At 36.7% G+C, this 13,756-nt stretch overlaps 1 protein-coding gene across 1 annotated transcript in view; it reads right to left on the bottom strand.

Annotated features, from left to right (window-relative positions):
- ADGRD1 (adhesion G protein-coupled receptor D1) overlaps positions 1 to 13,756 on the bottom strand; it is a 156,482-nt gene that overhangs the window by 37,612 nt on the left and 105,114 nt on the right. Inside the window, exons 18-20 of the mRNA XM_074887453.1 lie at positions 8,441 to 8,594; positions 1,451 to 1,517; positions 465 to 531 (exon numbers count right to left, since the gene is read on the bottom strand). Coding sequence (XP_074743554.1) covers positions 465 to 531; positions 1,451 to 1,517; positions 8,441 to 8,594 — 288 coding nt within the window. The remainder of the gene's footprint in view (positions 1 to 464; positions 532 to 1,450; positions 1,518 to 8,440; positions 8,595 to 13,756) is intronic.

The following is a 13,756-nucleotide window of genomic DNA, read 5'->3' on the forward strand; positions in this document are numbered from 1 at the left end:
GTTTTAACCCACTCTTGCTAGCTGCAGACTGCTTGCAAACTCTGCGGCTGATCATCTTCCCTTGCAAAAGCAAAGGCTTCAAATACCAGTGAGGTGGAATCAGACTTTCATCATTTACTGGTGCATATGAAACACAAACCACAGGGTTTGTTCTTTTGGGAGATCTTTCTGAGAATTATTAAATTAATGGCCCCAAGAGGACTGTTTCAGAAGAGGGCTGTCCCAGAATTTTAGGTTGTATTGTCTTGGAATAGTAAAATGAATGTGAGAATTAATATGCATAAACTAATACACAGGTGTGTACAACACAAAAACTGAAGGAGGAACAAAGTAATTCTGGACCATTCATCTCTGTTGTTTCACTGTGCTGGCACACGGTCTGACATCAGACCTCCAGCTAGTTCTGCTGTCCGGCTGACACAGACACGCAACAAGAAAACAGCAGCATCCGTGGTTTTACCTACCAGAATTACAAACAACGCCGGTGCCACAAAAGCCCAGATTGCTCCATTCTCTAGTGAAAGCCAGCAGCTGCAGAGAAAAATCAGAATGATTTTAGATGAAACACAGTCATTTAATTAGTAATGTTCTTAATTAAAAAAGAGAGTACAAAAAGACTGATGAATTTTAAAAGCAAGAGACATGATAGAGCATCAATAAGAAGCTCCTTTTCCCCACACACTCGGGGAATCTGAGGCAGAATCTCATTTTGATTTGTATCTTGCAGAGTGTTGGTGACAGCTATCTGCTCCAGCATGCCTTCGAATAGCATTAGGGGCGGAACGATGGGAAGAAAGGAAAGGTTTTATTTGCTATTTGTTGTTCTTGTATCCTGTATTACAGGCAGTTATTTCTCTGCTGTGAGCACTGTCATTGTAGCAAGAGACAAATTGAAGCCCTCCCTGCCTTGCCTGGCTGGTGTTGAGGAAGAGGCTGGGAAACATGCTGTCAGCTTCACATGTCTTTCTTACAGCAATGACAATATAAGCTAGTTTACCACACACAAAAAATAACCCTTGCTCCAAATCTTTTTCTTACATTATGGTAGGATTGAATCTAGATCTTCAGATGTTTAACTGCAGTTTTCTTCAAAAGGTTAAATATCTTTAATCAAAGATTATTCTCATCTTGTTAGAAATGTTTGAGCCTGTGCTTTACTCTGTGTGTGGAGTAAGGAGGACGCTCACTGTAGGAGGCCTTATGCCTCTGCAGAAAAAGGGAAAAATAGGGAAAACATTTCAGGAGCTTTTTGTACATCATCTCAGCAGTGAAAAGCAAATCTGAGGCATCTAGGTCTAAGAATATGCCTATACAACAGTCATGTTTTTGCAGGCAATCTCATCAGCAGGATCTTGCAGATCTTTGGCCCTGTTAACAGATCTATGAGTTTTTCTCCCCATCAGATTTTTCATCCTTATTGCACCTGGAGTGAAGACATTTTCATACTCACTTCCCACTTTCTCCATAGCTGTCTAGGGACGATGTTGTAGAAATTACACAAATCACCAGCGGGCAGCCTGCAAAACGGCAAAGTCAGTGGCAATATTAGTAACAAAAGAATGTCTTCCAGTAAACTCTGCAAGTTCACCTAAATTTCATATGGACAACAAAGTAATTTTAGAATTAAGTCTAACCTGACATCCTCCTGCAGCTGTGTAATATGTTTTAATCAATTAATGTCAGACAAATAAAATGACTTTTCAATAAAGCACTAGTTTAATAGTTAAACTGAGTTAGTGCTAATTTCATTGTGAATCATAGTCCTTTTTCAGCTTGTTTTTTGTTTATGTAATTTTTATCTCTTGCTATTCAAGCAGTGATATCCTGTGAAACAATATCAAGCTTATTTGCACCACTTTCCTCCAAGTAAGTGCACCGTGTTCAAGAATTCAAAACAATCTAGAAAACAAAGTAGGGTTTCTCACAGGAGTCCATAACAAGCAGGCAAAATGGCACCATCTAGTTATCTAGAGCATCACACACAGCAGTAAGTGACAATTATGAAGACAGAAGCAAATTCAGATCCCACTCAGATGCCCAACCAAGACTTATTTTAGCATAAATATGCAATAGCTTTACAAGTTTTCTGTGTTTAAAGTAGACTACATTTCCAGATGGGTTTTGACAGTTCCAGTGTGCTGCATCCTGGGAGGTGGAGGAGTGCTTTACAGGATTGCACAGGGATTACACAAAGGCAGACAGTTATGGGCCTGCTGTCACCGGGAGCTGCGTGTCTCTGGCCCTCAGCACCGCCATATCCTGGTGTGACACTTTAACGCAGCTTTCCAGGCCAGGAGCTGGAGAGGAAGCAAGGTTTTTCTTGCCAACAGTTCTGAATATAGTAAAATCTCAATCCCTTTAAATATTAAATGATTGTCTGTTAATTCCTATATGATTTAATAAAATGAAGGTTTGGGGTTTTATCGTCTTATGGAATTTAATAACCAGATCCCAAACAGAGTATTATACATGATAGCTTAAAGTCTCAAATTTCTTTTAAATTCTTCAGGTTTTCTGCATGAGGATTTACAAAATTCTCTGAAAAGCAATTTCTGCCTAAACTTACCAATATCATCCCCATAAAATTCTGTAAAATTTGCCTGTAATGACAGAACTTTAATTTTTCGAAGAAGTATTTTTATTCTGTAATGATTGTGGCTAGAATCACCTTGTATTTATAAATAAGAAAGATATTCAGTAGTTAAGAAGCAGCATCTACAGGCATTGTTTAGGTCTTAGACTAAAATCCAATCTGCAGGATGGAGTTTAATATCCCATAATCTTGATTCTGCTCTCCCATGTTTGTCCAAATCAGGAATAACTCCTTAGAAGTAATATTTGTGTAAGACCTAAGCAAAGGCAAGATTTTAGTTTAGTATTACATTTGTCTATTTAAGAAAGGAAATTCCCACACACATGTGAACAAAATCAAGAATAATTATATTCAACAGAGCAATTAAGCACAGAGATAAGCCTATCTGCTGAAACTCAGTCTGCCATGGGTATGTAAACTACCTGGACTGAAGGTCCCACAGGTATGTCTACACATTCCCAGTCACACCTTCTGTTGCTGCTGAGATGATGTTGATTGGTGCTGTTTGTCTTCCGATGCAAGTTGTCTCCCCACAGCAGGGACTTTGTCACAGAAGTAAAAATACCTGTGCCCATCTAACACTCCTTTATACTTCTAGTCTGCCTTTTTTTTCCCCAAGTCAAATGGTGATTATTCAAAGGATTTAGCATGACTCTTTATCAATTTTAAATGGCAGTGAAGAAGAAAATTAAATACAGAGTTCCTTTGGAAGATAATAAAACTTATGCAGATGAAACATAGAGCAGCCATCTGCATAAAAAAGAGCTGTTAAGTCAGTGAGAATAAAATGGTCTGCAGCCTATAGTGCAGTGTTTGCTTTTTCTTTGCATTAACAAGATATTAAATGGATAACGGCAATTGAGGCAGAATCAAGGTTATGTTACACTGAAATTGGAGTATTTTTCCTTTAAGAAACAACCATTCAATAAATTCCACAAAGGTTGAAAAAAAATATATTTAGCCTAAGGGGATCGTAAGATTTGATCTGGACTGAAGAATTCGTATGGATTATATATTATACACAGAAGTAAGTGTGTTTGCTTAATCTTTTGTCAGCAATAATTACATAACAGATGTGAACTTTGGTCTACACCCATAATAGGTAATGTTAATGCTGTGCTGGCACTGGTTATCATCCATGAAAGAATAATGGTTATATTTTTTTACTGTATCTGAATGTTTTCTCGGTTAGTAGATGCTACAAATATGCTCACCAAGCCTACTTTATGTCGCCAAATTTATGATGCAATAGACCATGCTTTCCAGAGCACAGTATCAGATGAAAATGTTCTAGCACACCTTTCTGGCAGCTTATCTATGACACTGGTGTCATCTGTGTCTCTGCAGTCCTAGAGTATTACAGCATCACATTTAAATGGGGCAAATCAACCCACATGGAGCCGTGTGCTGCTGCAGGTTGGGTTCTCTGGGTCCCCAAGCCAGCTAATTTAAAGTTACCTCCCAAACTCAACATCAAAATACAGCCTATGGAGCAGGCATAAACTCTTAATACCCGGTATGGGAAGCTCAATAACGCAATCCTTGCTCAGACAGAATTCTCCCTGAATTCAGCCCAAATACAGTCACTAGAGTAAAGCCTAAAATGAATGTCAGCTAGGTCCTCGTATTCAGCATTAAACTTCACATCTAATCCATTTGCTTTATGTTTCTGAGGCACTAATGATAAATAAAATGGAAAATGCTGTAAATCTGTATTCTGTATTTTGAAAGCTTCTGTGTCTTCTATGCACAGCAGAAAAACAGACAGGCTATAGAAACTCTGTGGCAGACTTTGAAGCAATTTTAAGACATTAATTCTAAAAGGCTAAATATGTCATTTATTGAGAAAGATGAAACATTAGACACAAATGAAAGTGTATTTCCGTCCAATACTGAAAAGATCTACTTTACTTGATGGCAAAAAGTATATTCTCCCATTTGTTTTATAGAAGTTAATTTTCTGTGATTTTCTTTTTCTTCTGCTGCATTACACCATACCTGTGCAGAAGTCTGGGACTACATCAAGCAACAGCAAATAAAGAAATTTAGGTCTTTTGACAGCTCAGAACAAAATCTACATTCTAAGGCAGTCTCTAAAGTAAAGGAAATTGTCTGAAATAGGAAAACATGTTAAGGCCAAAGTCCCACAGCAAAAGCTTCAGTATCTAAAACTGTATCATCAGGGTCCTACAAATGGGTAGGTGGGAAAAGTTTTGCTACAATAATCTCTGTGTGATATGCTGAATCACCAAGGCAACAAAGTATTTTTTTTCCCCCAATCAATCTCAAGGTAGTTTTAAAGGTAGGGTATTATCACCTTCCTCAAATTGGTCTTCCTTTGAATTCCTGACTACTACAGTCTTTGAGGTAATTTTAGCACCCTTGGGACTAAAGATAATGCACAGGAACTTCAATCAACACTGCATATTTGGTATCCTGTCTCTCTGATTACTGTTGAATTCATTTTACAGGAGTAATATCTCTCAGAAATCTCAATAGGTGTTAGGAGATCAGTGATACTCAGTGCAGAGTTCCTTATCCCTATCTCTTTTCATTGCCTCAAGTTTCACTTTGTCATTAATACAGACTTTGCAAACTTTTACACACATACCTAGCCCAGGTTTTCTGCTTAAATAATGGGTCTGGCTTTTTAAATTCAGGACTGGGGTTCAGCAGTATTCCAGGAACTATGAGTTTGCAAAAGTCAAATGCATTCACACTTCAATTAAAAGCAAAGAACAAAGAAATGAACTATCTGTTTTGACTAGCAGGAGATGAGACATCCTTGTCTTCAACTTCTTTCAACCATCTTTGGTCAATATAATAATTAGGTCTAAAAAACCAGCCATTTTTATCAGATACTGGAAAATGTACATCTATTATGGTCTCAGGATGGCACAAGAATGTTCGACTTCCTTTTGACAGTTGCATTCAATGCAAACTACCCTTATTTTAAGAGCCAAACAAAATAATTTGAGGACAAAACCTTTTCAGCCTCTTTCTCCAGCCTTGCAAGACTTCTATTCAGATGCAGGGATTTTATGGAATATATATAACTTCTCTCTATTGTACGTTCATCAAGTTTATGAAGAAACAACCTAAACCCTACCCTGTGGAACATGAGCAGACGCTGCTGCTGAAGGCAGTACTGACACTTGACCTCTAATTAAACATTTCCATTCATGCTAACAGAAGAGAAAGTTTGGACCTGACAAACCTCAGAGTCCTTTTAAGCATTTAAGTAGTGAACACTGCACTGTGAATTTGCTCTCTAAAAACATCATTATTCAGCAACGTCTATTACCAACTGAATGAGCATTAGAGTTACATACCAGACAGTGATTTGTGATGCTGTGGACTGAATGAAGGTTGCCCTGATACTTATCAAGAGATAAACAACTTGGAATGCAGTTGCCTAGTTAAATTACTTCAGCGATGCTTAGACACACTTGCAGAAATGATGCGATGTCAGATATGATTAAGGAAATTCAACATTTAATTCAAATGTAAATACTTTGAACTATATGGAAAAACAAAGCAATACAAACTACTTTCCAAGCAACATGGTAGATTTACTGGATTTCAGAAAACATATTTTTTTCCAAGTCATTGTAGGAATAATAATTGGAACGTGCTTTCCAAAATTAAAATATTTGTCAGAAAAGGGCTTTGGAAAGGTTTACACACAGAAATGTATTACTGTTATATGGATGACATCTTCCATTATCAGCCTCCAACAGTACCTTTCCTAGATTTAAGAAACAGAGCATTGTGAGAAGAACTGATATAGAATCTTCTACTGCTGGTGCCTCCTGTATTTTGCTACATACATATATTTTGATGACAAATACCTACTGTTGGGCCTGAGGGACTATACTCCAAAGCATTACTCAAAATACCACTGAAGAGACTTTTTAGTAACCACATCTAACATTCCATTGGGTTATCTACCAATAGGCTATGTACTCATTGTGCTTATTACTACTAAAGGAGTGGTAGCAATCATACTGCAATAAAATGAGCAAAATGCAACATTTAGCACTTGTCATATTGGAGTCAGATGCCATGTTTATCCTTGTGTCTTCTAAATCACTTTGTAGATCACTGTCATTTTACAAGAAATAAACCTGCCACAAAATGCCAGAAGAAAAGGGTAAAGGTGCATTGCGGCATATATAAATCATTAAGTTATTTCCATAAGGTAATTAATGATTGATTGTAAATTGAGTTAATCAAAGCATCTGCTATAAGCAAATACCCCAGTGATTTAAATGCCAGTTCTTAATTATTTTATTAACTGTTGTGGCTTTTACTATAATATTTCTGAAGGAGAAAGAGTTCTTGGGCTTATGAGAACATTTTCTTTGGTTTGATATGCTTGGATTTGTATTCCATGAGCTCTGGATTAAATAAATCCACAAGAAACCTCTCTAACATCAGCAGGTTTCTCTATATTTAGTGCTGAATCTAGAAGAATCTACAAATCTCCAATGTCTTCAACCCTCAGTCTGTCTAGGTTCACTTACTTTTGGGTCTATGTGCATGAAAAAGATTAATTACTCCACTTAGCATGTTTTGAGTAGTGGTTTTGGAAAAAAAAAAAAATAGGGAAATGTTTTACACAACTCTACTAAAACTTCAGCAAAACAGCTTTCTAATGTTTTTAGCTACCGAAGCTTTAAGGTGCATATTGTTGGTATGCAAACTGGTCATTCCTTAAGAGGAAAAAATCTATCTTAAAGCAACCAGGATAAGGACACATGTATGTGATACTCTTGAACCTGTCACAGAGTAACAATGAGGGCAATGAAAAAAACTTCTAACTAACCAAACTGCAGATTGTCCCCTCAATCTAGCAGATAAGATGTTCACCAAGGATTGTATCAAGCGGCCCTTAGATCTGCTAAGGGGATTGTAAATGAAAGAGGAATAAGCACAGAATAAAAAGGCTATATTAGAAAAAGGACAAGTAGGCAGGTGTTGAAATATATGTATATACGTATATATATACAAAAGTTAACCGCATTACTGTCACCCAGATCTGCATGGTGCCAATAGGTACAATAGGTTCCAATTATAACTGCAGTAGCTCTGTATTATTGGTATAACTGGTTTTCATTCGGTTTCCAAATGAATTGGGGGGGGGTGAGATAATGCATATTTTAACATATTTTGATATTGTCTTTAATTACATAGATATTCCTTTGCTATCTTTTTACATCTCTCCTTTTGACTCAGAGTATGGGGTTTTCTTCTTCTAAATGTAGAGGTTTGTCAAGCATCATTGCTGTACTTCCAGGACAGGGGAAGTAAGCTGCTTTCATCTGCTGTGAAGAGTGGAACAAAATAGTCAGCTTCGACTCCTCAATATGCACACGGATTATGCTTTCATTACTGCATTTAAAAAGCTGTGAATTGTTATCTGTGAGATTCCTGTGTCACAGGACTACTTCTTTATTCTTAATAATAATATTAAGGTTCTGTGCAGCCTTTTTCATCTAAGGATTTCAAGGCACAAAACACCAACTAATGAAGTCTTGTGATACTCCTGTGCTACTGCACCAATTTTTTTATGCATGTATTGCAGAATACAGATAGAAGCCAGTGCTGTGAGTTAGAACCAAAAAAAGAACATACCAGTGCAATGAGACCTCCCTCCTACACCCCTGCTATTGATTTGGTAATAAAGGATCTGTTCTGGCCCAGTGAGGTCATGGAATTCACTGCAGTGGAATTAAGTTTAGGGACTACACATTTTAAAGTCTGATTACAATTTTACATATGCTTCTGAATATATTCTTGTCCTGCAGTGAGGAGACTTAGAGAAAGCAGCTACTAAATACTTACCCCATCCAATTCCATAATAATATAAGTGCTTGCTCTCTTCTGATCCAAATACTTTGATCACCATACTGTAAAGATGAAATCCTTCCACCAGCATCCATGCAAAAGCGCTCAGGAAGAAAAAATGAAGGAGAATGGCCAAGATCTTGCAAGGCACCTAAATTAAGAACAAAAATTAATACACTACTTCGTGATGCAGTCACATTGGTTTTTCTTTTTTTTTTTTTTTTTTTTTATTTCTGTATACATATACATGTTAAACGCTAAATCACTGGAGTAAAACAGTCTTAAAAACAAAGCACTAGAGAACTTCATTTTTCTACAACATTTTCAGATAGCTTCAGAGTAACAAATCCTCTTACCTTTTAACCAAAACTAAAACCAAACATGATATGGAAATCCAAACTGATTATTTATTTATCGTAGTAGGAGCAATACTCCTAGTAAAGTTTACAAAATATTTAAGAATTCAAAACTGAAGGGTTGACATCCTGTTGCTGAGCCTGTAGTAAATATAGGAGAGTCAAAGAAGTGGAGGTACAGGCATCCCTGTTCTGGATGGTAGAAAAACCAGCACAGTTCATGTCTTATTTTCTACAAAGAACTGGTAGAAAGTCAGTGGATCAGTTAGGCTTGAGTGAAACATGGAAATTTTAGAATAAGGTGCCATGTTGAACCTGCCCTTTAGTTACACTTTGCCATGTGGCTTTTCTACTTTGCTGTTCTTCATATTTAATTTGTGTATTATCCTATTTTTAATCATATTGTATTCCAGTGTCTGTCAGTCCTGGTTAGAAATTCTCTAAAAGTCTCATATGCTCCTCCATCAGCAATACTAATATAGATATTTCAAAAAATTATAGCAAGTTACCATTGGCTCTTGAGTCCTAATGGCTATATGATGGGCATCTAAGTTACCTATTTGAATTCTCAAATTCCCATAGTCTAAAGTATGTACCACCTGTATACAAAGTCATATTTGACAAGAACACATCTAGTGATTAAGGCAAAGAACTGAAATTCTTCCCTGTAGGGTGTTTACCGACAATTCGAATACTCCTTGATAGTCCTTTATTCACTATGTGCTATCAAGATTCTAGAAACAGGAGCTAATATGAAAGTCTTAAGCAACAGCAAAATACTGTCTAGAAAGTGAGCCCACCTGGTGTAAACTGGACTATCTGTTTCAATTCAAACTAGAACACGTTTCGAAGTGAAACAAATGTTGTCCCAAAAGAGAGGAATGCCATGACAAAGGCAATGCAGCAAGGAGTAAAAACATTCTCTTGAGTCCTGTTCACACCCACCTCAGTGCTTATGGCCCACTGCAGCCTACAGGAAAGGTAGTCTGGGCTTAAGACCTGGATTCTACTTAAGTTGCACTTCAAAGAGATCTTTACATTTTTCTCTAAATTTCCTATCAGCCTACCTTATGACAACAGGAAGACCTAATCCTTTCTTCTTCCCCACTCCTCACGTATTTGCACAGCACATTCTCCTTTCCCCACTAATTGCTTTTTGAGGATGTCTCACCACAAGTAGTTTCCCTCATCATACAGTAATTGAACAGATGTGACTGTCAATGATCTTACCACAAGATAACCTTGTTTGGTTTGCTTTCAGTTAAGGCACATTTTAAACACGCTCTTGGAATGAGTCCCAGCTATAGCTCAGTTTTGCATCTTGTAGCATACTGATGATGGTCATTCTGCTCTGTAGTTGTAACATCCCTTCTGTGACACCTACAGAATGTTCAGAGGGGTTGCCTGCTTGCAGTCCATGTAAATGGGAAGACTTTTTTTTCCTTCTTCAAGGTTTCCCTTCCTCACCTGGACAAGTGACAGTAATGTATCGAGGCAGGAGGAGTCTCTGTGATAAGGAAGCATTACCCGTAGGAACCAGTTTGCTGCCACAGTGATCTTCAGATGTTAATCATTAGTTCCTTTTGTTGCATTAGCTTAGCTGCCCTGCACTGGAATTTTATTCTTTTTGTTGATGGTTCAGGGTTTTGTACACTAATGAAAATTATAATTTGGGGACTTGTTAGTATAATGAAAATTGAGGCTTTCCCATACCTTCTCACTCACACTCAGCTGGTTCTATGCTAGCGCAAGGACATTCTAATGCAAATCCACTGTGACTACACATATTAAAAAGCAATAATTTTGGTTTTAATTCATGTAAGTGAGATCTGTAACTGGTTTAGTATTTCACAATGTTCGGTGACATATAACTAAATCAGATTTGCTTATTGACAAAAACTGTAAAAACCTTTCCAGTTAATTTAAGGCTACATAAGGCTATAGATTTCATAAGGCTATGAAATCCATTTTAATGCCTTTTGATTTCTACCAGAAGATTAGTCCATGGAAATAAAAATGCAACATAAAGCTGACTTACAAGCTAGTTCTGTCAAATGGATACTTTCCAATTTTTGAGTAGCCAAACAATATGAATCACAAAACAGCAGAAAAATAAAACATAGTGAAGTAGCAGGAGGCTGGTCTGTATATAATTTTGTATAATACTGAGTTGAAGATTTTACATAAAATCCATAGCAAAGTTGCTACTCATTCTGTATTTCTGCCTTAATTATTACTTTGAAGATACTCTTAAATGACAGAATTGCCTTCTTGAAAAAGGCATTGAAAAGCTGAGACTTTATATATTAAAAACAAGCAGGTGTCCTTTGCTGTATCATATGGTGCACACTACTTTTGGTAGAATACCTCTGAAAAGATAGATCTCATTATTGATATTCTTACAGTTGACTACTTGTGAGTCTGTGGAAATAGAGAAATCAGTCCAGCCTACAGCAAGGCCTATCGTGTTATAGTTGTTGAGAAAGTAACACAGGCTCTTAGAAAGGCCTCTTGGAAAATAATACTCATTTGTTTACTGAGGACAGTCTTAAAACAGATAGGTAAATTTGCATACATTTTCTAAATTCAACTTGTAATAGTATTTTCAATTTAAGTGGCAATCTTACTGCATTATACAGAACCATTATACAGAACCAGGGAAGTCATTAGACTGGCATGTGGATAGCAAAGATATCTTAGGGACTTGGCAGCATAGAAAGAAAATGCTATGTGCGATGATATTTGCTTTCTCTAGAAGAAAGATATTCTGGTTTCAGGAATAATTGCCTTCCTGGAATATGCCATGATCATGTAGGACTGCTGTTTTAGCACTACTGATGTTAGGTATCAAGGACCAGCTTTTAAATTTAAAAAAAAAATAATCTTGGATGTATTAGAAACATCAAAGTCCTATTCATGGAAATTGAATTTTGTGGTTAAAAATTACTTTTACTCTATAAAAGAAAAATAGCTGTAGTATAAATTGTAAATGATTAAATAATACATCTGAAATTACCAGGGGAACACTGTATGCCATATCTGCAATCAAAACCTAAATATCCCTAGAGATGGAGATGGGAAAAGGATGGAGAGTCTAAAAGCAGCCATGCAAGAAAGCAATGCCAGCTCATGGCCAGTTTCTATGCTGTCATTCCCCATCGTACTGTATTTTCTCAAGCAAACTGGTAGCACTTATAAACTGTTTAGCACTAGATACACCCATCTTTGGCAGAAGCAGAAGATTAAGAAATTTACACCTTCTAGTGTAAATACTGACTCCCTCTTTTTGTAAACTACCATTTAGCCGTCCATTTAAAGCAACACTTAAAGGTACTAAAACTGATGTCAAAGCTAGGGAGAGCAGAGCATGCAGGGGTAAGGACACAAGACTAATAGGAGGATGAAACACAACACCCCTGACCCCAAGAGGATAAAACAATGAAAATCAAAGTGTAGAAGATAGTATGTACATCATGCTTTTCAACTTTAAGATCTTTACAGTATTGTGCCCTACAATTACAGCTTTTACAGAGGAGGCAGGGCTGAAATATCCATGGATTCTATGAAGTGTTTCAATTAGGAAAGCTTGTGGCATAAAGCAGGTCTGTCTTTCTGTGTACTATTGTTTCAATTTAACTGAAGTAAATTTTGGGTAAGTTTAAGAGAAATGAAAATATGCACCTAATAAACTGCAACTTGTCTCTGTGAGCATTTTGCAAGCTCAGCAACATCTGTTTAAGTAAACAAGCAAGAGGTCTGTGTGTGGACAAAGCACATTATAAATATAGGTGGACACCGGGTCTCTAAAGAACATGGGCTCTACCTACACCCAACTGAAAACAAGAAACCCAACTAGTATTTCACAGTATTTTAAAAGATTGGAGGTGATGATGGACTTGATAGGGTGTAAAGAGGCTTTTAGACATTATCAGTGACTCAGTTGGATTGTCAGAAATTCTGGAATGGATGAAAAAGGAAAAACTGAGAATAAGACACCCTGTTATGCTGACCAAATGTTTTACTGCCTTCAAGCCCATGTTCTTTCAGCAGACTTTTAGCTCTATTCTTACTCAGAGAGGATTATTTTAATGCCTGGTTTCCATTGTCTTCAGTTTCAAGTTCTATCTGTGCTGCTCTCCACTGTCTCCATTTCATTTTCTTTCTAAACCATTCCCTACCATTTTCTTCCTTGCACATTATCTTACTCATTCAGGACCTACCTGAATGTTAAACAGTAAAAGAGTATGAACTTAGTTTTACAAAGTGCTTTTAGATCCTCAGTTAATAATAGCCTATGTAAAATCAGACTTTATTGTTATTTATAAATTTCACAGATATTCAAGGGATCCCATTTGAGCTGAATATAAATTTAAGTAGCTGTTGTATTGGCAAAATGAAGAGTGTGCAAACCTCATATTTGCTTGTACTGAGAATAAAAAGAATAAAAGATTAATAGAAACTGCTCACTACTTGTCAAAAGTAATATGGAGCAACAGCTGGTCACCAAAGCAGCCAAGTTTTGTCCATTACAAAAAAAGAGCACAGTGGAAGACTATTTTAAAATCAGTTTTTCTTTCTGCTTTTTGCAGGTGGCACTTTTCATCAACAGTCCTTATGTTACTTTAAAGAACATTTTTTAAACACAACAGTGGAAACAAATTGGGTTTATGGGAATGTAATACTGTTAACTTGGCATATTCGTCTTAACCTAACCCACCTGTTTTAGATGCCAGTTTTAACCAGTAATCTTGGTACTCTGCATAAAGAATTCCCACCTGTAGTAGCAGATCCATAAAATCAATCTGTAATTTCAAGTTCCGATCTATGTGATCAGGCAGAAAAAGCCTATACATGCATAGAGCTTAACTACCATGTAAGCAATATGATGGTGTTTGTCATTTGCTTAATTGGTTGCCTTAGATGCCCAGAGGAGTATATACATGTTTTATGACACTAA

This window comes from Strix uralensis, chromosome 17 (genome assembly GCF_047716275.1).
Source record: "Strix uralensis isolate ZFMK-TIS-50842 chromosome 17, bStrUra1, whole genome shotgun sequence".
In the NCBI taxonomy this organism is placed as follows: domain Eukaryota; kingdom Metazoa; phylum Chordata; class Aves; order Strigiformes; family Strigidae; genus Strix; species Strix uralensis.